Genomic DNA, 11,251 nt, shown 5'->3' on the forward strand with positions numbered 1-11,251 from the left:
TCATCCCACCACAACCAGGTCTGGGCATACTGGTGCCTTTTCATGGTCATCCCACCACAACCAGGTCTGGGCATACTGGTGCCTTTCATGGTCATCACACCACAACCAGGTCTGAGCATACTGGTGCCTTTCATGGTCATCCCACCACAACCAGGTCTGAGCATACTGGTGCCTTTCATGGTCATCCCACCACAACCAGGTCTGGGCATACTGGTGCCTTTCATGGTCATCACACCACAACCAGGTCTGGGCATACTGGTGCCTTTCATGGTCATCCCACCACAACCAGGTCTGGGCATACTGGTGCCTTTCATGGTCATCACACCACAACCAGGTCTGAGCATACTGGTGCCTTTCATGGTCATCCCACCACAACCAGGTCTGGGCATACTGGTGCCTTTTCATGGTCATCTCATACTGGACAGGTTTGGGCATACTGGTGCCTTTCATGGTCATCCCACCACAACCAGGTCTGTGTATACCTATATCTTGTCCTGGCTATTCCTTGTTAACTGTCTTCCTTGATTTCCTTAAGCAGGAACATTTGACAGGTGGCTTAATGTTATCATGGTTGGGAACTACAGGAACTTACACCATAAACCGTTTGTGGATATTATAAACATGGACCACACAGCTTATCAAAGTGCCAGCTTTTTTGCTAGAAATAGAAAAAAAAATAAAGTCTGTGTTAACAGACTTTGTTATTACATACAGAGGGAGGAGATGAAACCCAGCTAATATAAATACAGCTGCTTTGTTCACAGAGAAAAATATATGCTGATTGATTTGTTCTTGCTATTAAATATATGCCATTTTAACATAAGATACCATTGTCTTCAGTATCAAGATGTGGATCAGTCCCAGAATTCCAACACATTAACTCTGGTAGCTACACATGTGGAAAAAATTGAATGAGTTCCTCTTTATTATGAGTTCTGCAAAATGTTTTTGGGCTGATTGGAAAAGAAAAAAAAACAAATGGTATAAAGAGAAAATTGTAACTTGTATAGAATCAATAACGGTCATATGATGATGGGTGCAAAGATCCATCTGACATTTTTTTAGTAACGCAGTTAGACCCAGTTCTCTACCTGTACAATTTGTAGAATAAGTAAGACGGTTAGACCCAGTTCTCTACCTGTACAATTTCTAGAATAAGTAAGACGGTTAGACCCAGTTCTCTACCTGTACAATTTCTAGAATAAGTAAGACGGTTAGACCCAGCACTCTACCTGTACAATTTCTAGAATAAGTAAGACGGTTAGACCCAGCACTCTACCTGTACAATTTCTAGAATAAGTAAGACGGTTAGACCCAGCACTCTACCTGTACAATTTCTAGAATAAGTAAGACGGTTAGACCCAGCACTCTACCTGTACAATTTCTAGAATAAGTAAGACGGTTAGACCCAGCACTCTACCTGTACAATTTCTAGAATAAGTAAGACGGTTAGACCCAGCTCTCTACCTGTACAATTTCTAGAATAAGTAAGACGGTTAGACCCAGCACTCTACCTGTACAATTTCTAGAATGAGTTACATCGGAGTACGTGCTGTTCCAGCACAGAAGTTGCCAACAAATAACAATAACACTGGTTTCATGTGAACAGTCAAATGAGGATCTAGGATTTTTAAAAGGAGAACAAAACATCTATCCACACTATCTGGGAAAAAACAATAATAAAAAGGCCCACCCACCCACCACCACCACCCCTTCCATCGGTTACACCATGACAGTTTTAACAATTAAAAGTTTTAGTTGTAACCGTTAAAAACATTCCTTTCACATGGGTGGTGTAATCCGCTTACATTATAATGTCTTTGCTAACCTACTGGATCGCTAGGGGATTGTGTTATGTAATAGTAAATCAGATGCATTTCAATGAATGTTGTATTCTCACACATATTCAAACATCTTGTTTTGATTGGAGTAATTTAGTGTGTTCACACTCGATAACCCAGACTATTACGTAAGTACGTGTACATTTGATGTCGGTCACATCTTGATCAAGTTGTACTTATATATGCGTAACTAAAAATTAAAACATATTGAAAACAAATTAGCGCTGATCTCATCACAGAAAATCGACAAAGAGTGCATACGACCTCTGACCTCTTCTCTTCCTCTGCCATTTGTGGGAAGGGGATTGGCGATGGAGGTTGACAGGTGGTTGTGATCAAACCAGCATAATACGCACGTGTCCATCTTACGTTGGTAATCCGTGCCGGATTAGTGTACCATTGATCGTAGACAGCCACAGGAGAATATCGGTTAGGCATATGCACTGTAAAATACGTATATATGATAATTGGTGCACTTCCGATACTGTATATATTTTGCAGTAAACAACAAGCAACTTGTCGGCGTCATTAAATTGTTTATATTTTGGAGACAAAACACTTCCACGAGAAACCTTTGTCCGCTCTATTGCTGTCTGTGTTTTGAAAGATGTAAATTGTTAAAAAAAACTAGTGAAAATTAAGTGTGAAATAAAAAAAAATAATAGATTATAACGTGGGACGGTCGTTTACGGAGGAATGAGTACTTAGAGCCACGCCATTTTAGGCGCGTAATTTAATTACAAGCCCCAACTGTCTGTTGGATTCATTTAACTGAAACGAATGTCGATTTTCACGGCAAGACGTGTACGTAAGGTACATATATTTTGACCAGTTATTTATCACCTTCAATGAACAGGACAATCGGTATAATGGGAACGGGACAATCGGTATAGTGGGAACGGGACAATCGGTATAGTGGGAACGGGACAATCGGTATAGTGGGAACGGAACAATCGGTATAGTGGGAACGGGACAATCGGTATAGTGGGAACGGGACAGTCGGAGTAGTGGGAATGGGACAGCCGGTGTAGTGGGAACTGGACAGCCGGTGTAGTGGGAACGGAACAGTAGGTATAGTGGGAACGGAACAGTAGGTATAGTGGGAACGGAACAGTCGGAGTAGTGGCAATGGGACAGCCGGTGTAGTGGGAACTGGACAGTAGGTATAGTGGGAACGGAACAGTAGGTATAGTGGGAACGGGACAGTCGGAGTAGTGGGAATGGGACAGCCGGTGTAGTGGGAACTGGACAGTAGGTATAGTGGGAACGGAACAGTAGGTATAGTGGGAACGGGACAGTCGGAGTAGTGGGAATGGGACAGCCGGTGTAGTGGGAACTGGACAGTAGGTATGGTGGGAACGGAACAGTAGGTATAGTGGGAACGGGACAGTCGGAGTAGTGGGAATGGGACAGCCGGTGTAGTGGGAACTGGACAGTAGGTATAGTGGGAACGGAACAGTAGGTATAGTGGGAACGGAACAGTCGGTATAGTGGGAACGGAAAAGTCGGTATAGCGGAGAGTGTACAGTCAGTATGGCGGGGAGATGACAGTAGGTATAGCGGGAACTGGACAGTCGGTATAGTAGGAACTGGACAGTCGGTATAGTGGGAACGGGACAGTAGGTATAGTGGGAACGGGACAATCGGTATGGTGGGAACTGGACAGTCGGAGTAGTGGGAATGGGACAGTAGGTATAGTGGGAACGGAAGAGTAGGTATAGTGGGAACGGGACAGTCGGAGTAGTGGGAATGGGACAACCGGTGTAGTGGGAACTGGACAGTAGGTATAGTGGGAACGGAACAGTAGGTATAGTGGGAACGGAACAGTCGGTATAGTGGGAACGGAAAAGTCGGTATAGCGGAGAGTGTACAGTCAGTATGGCGGGGAGATGACAGTAGGTATAGCGGGAACTGGACAGTCGGTATAGTAGGAACTGGACAGTCGGTATAGTGGGAACGGGACAGTAGGTATAGTGGGAACGGGACAATCGGTATGGTGGGAACTGGACAGTCGGAGTAGTGGGAATGGGACAGTAGGTATAGTGGGAACGGGACAATCGGTATGGTGGGAACTGGACAGTCGGTATAGTGGGAACGGGGCAGTAGGTATAGTGGGAACGGAACAGTCGGTATAGTGGGAACGGGGCAGTAGCTATAGTGGGAACGGGACAGTCGGTATAGTGGGAACGAGACAGTCGGTATAGTGGGAACGGGACAGTCGGTATAGTGGGAACGGAAAAGTCGGTATAGCGGAGAGTGTACAGTCAGTATGGCGGGGAGAGGACAGTCGGTATAGCGGGGAGTGAACAGTCGGTATAGTGGGAACGGGACAGTAGGTATAGTGGGAACGGGACAGTCGGTATAGTGGGAACGGGACAGTAGGTATAGCGGAGAGTGTACAGTCGGTATAGCGGGGAGATGACAGTCGGTATAGCGGAGAGTGTACAGTCAGTATAGCGGGGAGAGGACAGTCGGTATAGCGGGGAGTGGACAGTCAGTATAGCGGGGAGAGGACAGTCGGTATAGCGGGGAGTGAACAGTCGGTATAGCGGGGAAAGGACAGTTGAGAACAAACTGATTATGCGTGGATTCTGTGATCTTTGTTTTTTGCCAATTGACAGGTCACGAAACATGATTAGATTGGAAACAATAAACATGTAATGAACATTAAATCATGGCCGAATAATAAACGCCTACGATGGTTTTTAAATCAACTAACCAGTCAATATAACGCTAGCTGTTTCTACCCCTACGGCATCGCCAACATGTAGGATTCCCGAATATGTCATCGCGTACGACAGTTCAAGACAAATGTCTTTTTATCTTTATATGAGTTTTGAATCTGGACCCAAATTGGTTTTTAACTCTCTGCAATAAAGTGCACATTGGTGCGGAAGTGAACGTGCAACTCTATCGAAGTAATCTAGAAATACGATACGAACTTAGTACGTATATCTGTACAATGCATCCGGATCTGTCTCACACCCGTTAACGAGACATCAAAGAAACGGTGTCTGCCAATTTAACAATATAGCAAACTTCCACCTAACCAACCGTGATTGTCGCCGGCTCATCTTTATTGCCAATTTAACTCCCTCAATGCACGTGTCTGTGCGATATAGATAGCGTACGTTACCACGTACCCCGTTGACAGGTAAACCATGGTTAATTAATAGGGTTTCACCTGAGCAGACAATAATTACAAGTGTTGGGTTTGGCGACATGGGCATTGACCATTCAATTCAGAAGAAAGGTCAGCCCCCGTCGCCTTCAAATGAGCCCAAAAAAACCGTACACACCGCTGAGGCACTGCTAGGAAACAGCAGATCCGAGTTTTAACCATTTTAGCTGTTGTTAGATAAAGACCAATATAAAGGAAAGGTCTAGAGACCCGGGGGCGTGAGACTTGTTACAGATTATAGACTCATCAAGTTTAAAACTAGATTTTGGGGGAATGTTTAATTACACCTCTAACTAGAAAAAAGGCGTTAGTCAATATTACAGTAATGACTAACTGAAGAAATGCGTTATTCCTTATCACATCTCAAATTGACCAGTAAAATTTGAAGTCCGAATCATGTCTCTGGCAAACAAGAGAAAAGTGGAGATCTTTCGAACGTTTCTGAACGACTACAGAAAAGCGCAAGTATCCATCATGTCTCTAGCAAATTAGAGAGAGGCGGTAGTACTTATCATGTGTCTGACCGATTAGAGAGAGGCGGTAGTACTTATCATGTCGCTGACCGATTAGAGAGAGGTGGTAGTACTTATCATGTGTCTGACCGATTAGAGAGAGGCGGTAGTACTTATCATGTCGCTGACCGATTAGAGAGAGGTGGTAGTACTTATCATGTGTCTGACCGATTAGAGAGAGGCGGTAGTACTTATTATATCTGACCGATTACAGAGAGGCGGTAGTACTTATCATGTGTCTGACCGATTAGAGAGAGGCGGTAGTACTTATCATGTCTAACCGATTAGAGGGAGACGGTGGTACTTATCATGTCACTGACCGATTACAGAGAGGCGGTAGTAGTTATCATGTGTCTGACCGATTAGAGGAGGACGGTGGTAATTATCATGTCTGACCGAGTAGAGAGAGGCGGAAGTACTTATCATGTCACTGACCGATTAGAGAGTGGCGGTAGTACTTATCACTATCATGTCACTTATACACTTGATCTACTCATATGTCATGACGAATTTAAATTTAAAAAAAATACGATATTTCTGAACTGACATCGTTTTTATTGGAAAAGAAAATTATTCGGTAAATTAGTGACTAAACTTAATTGTCGAGAAGATATTACCGTGTATATTATGATTTCTTACCACGGTTTTTTGTTTGACGGTCGTCTTAGCTAGCTAGCCGGTAAAATATTACTGACGCATTGATTCAGGATGGAGTAAATATCCCGATATAACGCTCGTTTCTTGCCTCGAATCAGAGGCCTTTAGTAACCCCGCATATTCTCCTTTATATCAAAAAACTTTATTAATTTTATAACAATTGCGCAACAACTTGTCCAACTTTACTTATCACTCTTGTTGGCCCATATGGTTTTATTGTGGCAGAGAAACCAGTGTACTCAGGGAAACCCAACACGTGGTCGGGTAGCTGACATCTTACCATTTTAGGGAATCGAACACCGGACGCTGAGGTGAAAGGCGACGATTACGTTACTACTGCGCCGCTCGACCACCCAAACAATTGGCATTAGGAACGCGGAACACTTCATTACTTACTCTGTATTTAACATGAAACCATCTGTCAACGGTACGATCGTCTTCCCTCACATTGGGAAGCTGCAGCAGGATGGTGTCTAGGGAGGGGGTCATTTTGCACGGGGGAAAGGAAATATTCTGTTCCACTTGACGCCAGACACGGCCCTTTAGTATTAACGATAAACCAAGGTGTCCTGATCCACACTCTACAACTATCATTGTACACGGGGGAACTGAAGGGTGCGATGATAGATGTTGATGACTGTAAGACGATAAGTGTCAATGACAGTGTATTGGAGACACTAAATTTTCTTGTTGCGACGAGGTCGACCCGTTTATCTGATCGGGTACCAACCATGTAGAGGTTTACTGTTTTTAGTATGGGATGAAAAAGAGCAAGTCGTCTTTCATGACAGAGGATAAAACGAATGTGGAAAAACAATTCATTGTACTTTTTTACTACTTGGGTGTGTTTGCGATAATAGACGATATCGCCTGTGGGAAGAAACATATGATAAATAACATTCCTTTATTGTTGAATATGTTTGATTAGTACATACCAGAATTCCAAATAGTACCGTGACCATGCCAACTCCGACAAAATCTCAACAGTACCGTGACCATGCCAACACTGACAAAATCTCAACAGTACCGTGACCATGCCAACTCTGATAATATCTCAACAGTACCGCGAACCATAACAACACTGACAAAATCTCAACAGTACCGTGACCATGTCAACTCTGACAAAATCTCAACAGTACCGTGACCATGTCAACTCTGACAAAATCTCAACAGTACCGTAACCATGCCAACCCTGACAAAATCTTAACAGTACCGTGACCATGCCAACACTGACAAAATCTCAACAGTACCGTGACCATGCCAACTCTGATAATATCTCAACAGTACCGCGAACCATAACAACACTGACAAAATCTCAACAGTACCGTGACCATGTCAACTCTGACAAAATCTCAACAGTACCGTAACCATGCCAACTCCGACAAAATCTCAACAGTACCGCGACCATGCCAACACTGACAAAATCTCAACAGTACCGTGACCATGCCAACACTGACAAAATCTCAACAGTACCGTGACCATGCCAACACTGACAAAATCTCAACAGTACCGTGACCATGCCAACTCTGACAAAATCTCAACAGTACCGCGACCATGCCAACTCTGACAAAATCTCAACAGTACCGTAACCATGCCAACCCTGACAAAATCTTAACAGTACCGTGACCATGCCAACACTGACAAAATCTCAACAGTACCGTGACCATGTCAACTCTGATAATATATCAACAGTACCGCGAACCATAACAACACTGACAAAATCTCAACAGTACCGTGACCATGTCAACTCTGACAAAATCTCAACAGTACCGTGACCATGCCAACTCTGACAAAATCTCAACAGTACCGTGACCATGCCAACTCTGATAAAATCTCAACAGTACCGTGACCATGCCAACTCTGACAAAATCTCAACAGTACCGTGACCATGCCAACTCTGATAAAATCTCAACAGTACCGTGACCACAACAACACTGACAAGATCTCAACAGTACCGTGACCATGCCAACCCCGACACAATCTCAACAGTAACGTGACCATGACAACTCTTGACAAAATCTCAACAGTACCGTGACCATACAACACTTACATGATATCAATAGTACCGTGACAATGACATCACTGACAGGATATTAATAGTACCGTAACCATGACAACACTGACAGGATATTAAGAGTACCGTAACCATGCCAACACTGACATGATCTCAACATCACCATAACCATAACGATTCTGACATTATTTTTTCATTATTGGAACCATGACATGATTGCACTATTTTATTAAATTAGAATTCCAAAGTTACACGTAAGAATATATCGTGTCGATTAACTCGCGAGGGGGCGGTAACGTTCTTAGGTCTAATGAACGCACGTTCTATCCTGTGACGTTGGGAGAAACGCCCAAGAAATTCTTTATATAAAACTACTAAGTATGTGATGTTACCTTTGTGGGGAAATTATCCCACATCGAAAACGAGCAAATGCATTAATTTGATAAAATGGGGAATTTGATAGATAGGTCTGTACTTGGTAATTATAAAAGTACATTTTTCTTATTTTTGCATCAAAGTGTGATCTGCATATCCGCTCAGAGTTTCGTCTCTTCGTCCATCATTTATTTCGCATAAGCAAGACTTTTAGATTGCAATCTACTCATTGGCTCTCTCATTAAAGTTATGTTTTGTTAATGAGTGTGTGATCCCGAGCACGCGCTGTAATACCAGTGCTGTAATACCCGCGCTGTCTGGCGACATGGCCACAAATCGGAACACCTATGTTTGCGCGATTTAAAACGTTACCTTTAACGCTTTCGGCTGAATTTTTAACATAATTCATGGCCGAGGTAGATCAACTTCCTTATAGTTGTGAGACATAAAAACATGTTTTTGAGACAACTTGAAAAGCAATGACAAGTGAGTTATTCAAGTGGACCAAAGGAGTGAACCAAAATAAAGAATATTTAACACGTTTTGATCCATAGAAAAAAAACATCAGCTACAAGAATAAATCAATCGGTTTTTTATTGTTGCCAGAGAAATCAAACAAATGCACTTAATTATGACATTCTAATATTGTTGGTCCCAATATACCGTAAAACTTCTCCAAACCCATCATGCATGGGTCGTGAACATTTCGCTGTTTTAGGGAGGTGTCAGTTTACTTTAATTTTACACAAAATTCACTTACACGCATATCCTTTAGGTTTTGTTTTTAAAATTTCTTACAGTGAGATACTAAAAGACTTTCTAAGTCTAGACGGAATGGATGCGCTGTGGTGAGTGTAATCAGACTCTGAACACTACTAAGTCACGTGACCATCGATGTGGTAATGATAGTCTTTCCTGTGCAGGAAGGTCATCATATATACTGGACAAAAAGTTAAGGAATAAAATATATGTTTTTTTTCTACCATTAAGATAAATAAAGCTTGACACTCCTCGGCTACTGTTTTATCGCCAATGTATGCAAAATCACTTTTCGGTAACGATTTGCCTGAGTAACCTGTAGTAGGCGTGACGCAAGACATCCTATAACTGTCAATGATGGTTTTATTGTATGTCTGTGTGGTCCTACCGTCAAATCAATCAACAAATGTTGTGTTTCTTCTGTCATTTTTTTGAAACCTGTTTTGAACATTTGTGGACCATGTGTAGGCTAGCCCGTTAGTATCGTCATGTAAGCACTCTTACTAGGCGACATCGGTTTGGGAGTTCCAAGGAGCTGAGTAACGACTTCCGTCAAGTAACTGAACAAGATTTTTCTACACAAACAGTTAGGAATAGACTTCAAAACTCACAGACCCACTGTACGCCCTCGACTCGCACGCCGTCACCGTATAGCTCGGCAGCGTTGGGCGGCTGACCACGTGAATCGGTGACTGCGTCGGTGGCAATGTATTCTTTTTACGTTCGAGTCTAGGTTTTCTCTAAACTTTCATGATGGCAGGAGGAGTGTTTGGCATGGGTTGGGTGAGAGGTATGCTGACTGCTGCGTCACTGAGCATGACCGTTTCTTCGGAGGCTCAGTGGTATGCGGGAATGGATTTTGATGGTCAGCAGTTTACGGTACCGGGATGAAATAATTTATCCAACTGTAAGACCCTTTACAGGTGCTGTCGTCCTTGAATTTGTACTGATGACCGAAAGAGCTCGACCACATAGAGCTAGACTTGTACATAAGTACTGCAAGTAGAAACTATCGAGTGTATGGACTGGTTTAGTCTTTCACCCGAACTTTTCCTAATCGTCCGCGGCTTCCTGTCAATCGACAACAGCTTGCCGACGCTCTTCGTCAAGAATGACCACTAATTCCACAAATGGCTATAGGGCGCCTGATACACAGCATACCAAGCCGATGTCGTATCGTAATTAGGGTCAGTGGAGGACACAATCGCTATTGCTTGTGTTACCTAACCCACTGAAGTAGTTTTAATTTTCAGCTGTATTCTGTAGTATTCTCTAGAGCTATATTCTGTTGTATTCTTTATAGATATATTCTGTAGTATTCTCTATAGCTGTATTCTGTAGTAATCTCTATAGATATATTCTGTAGTATTCTCTATAGCTGTATTCTGTAGTATTCTGTATAGCTGTATTCTGTAGTATTCTCTATAGCTGTATTCTGTAGTATTTTCTATAGCTGTATTCTGTAGTATTCTCTATAGCTGTATTCTGTAGTATTCTCTATAGCTGTAGTCTGTAGTATTCTCTATAGCTGTATTCTGTAGTATTCTCTATAGCTGTAGTCTGTAGTAATCTCTATAGCTGTAGTCTGTAGTATTCTCTATAGCTGTATTCTGTAGTATTCTCTATAGCTGTATTCTGTAGTAATCTCTATAGCTGTAGTCTGTAGAAGTATTCAGTAGAATTCCTCACTTTTATTATGTAGTAGTATTCTGTAGTATTCTCTATAGCTGTTTCCTGTAGTATTCTCTATAGCTGTAGTCTGTAGTAGTATTCAGTAGAATTCCTCACTTTTATTATGTAGTAGTATTCTGTAGTATTCTCTATAGCTGTTTCCTGTAGTATTCTCTATAGCTGTAGTCTGTAGTAGTATTCAGTAGAATTCCTCACTTTTATTATGTAGTAGTATTCTGTA

General features: G+C 42.3%; 1 protein-coding gene across 1 annotated transcript; it reads right to left on the reverse strand.

The window, feature by feature from the left end:
* Positions 1-450, reverse strand: LOC132545874 (uncharacterized). The gene has a single exon (XM_060209545.1). The coding sequence runs from the start codon at positions 448-450 to the stop codon at positions 1-3; it is 450 nt and encodes a 149-aa protein (XP_060065528.1).
* Positions 451-11,251: the final 10,801 nt, after the last annotated feature.

This window comes from Ylistrum balloti, unplaced genomic scaffold, assembly GCF_031769215.1.
Source record: "Ylistrum balloti isolate Yb309-2 unplaced genomic scaffold, AGI_CSIRO_Ybal_v1 Utg369860, whole genome shotgun sequence".
Taxonomy (NCBI): Eukaryota; Metazoa; Mollusca; class Bivalvia; order Pectinida; family Pectinidae; genus Ylistrum; species Ylistrum balloti.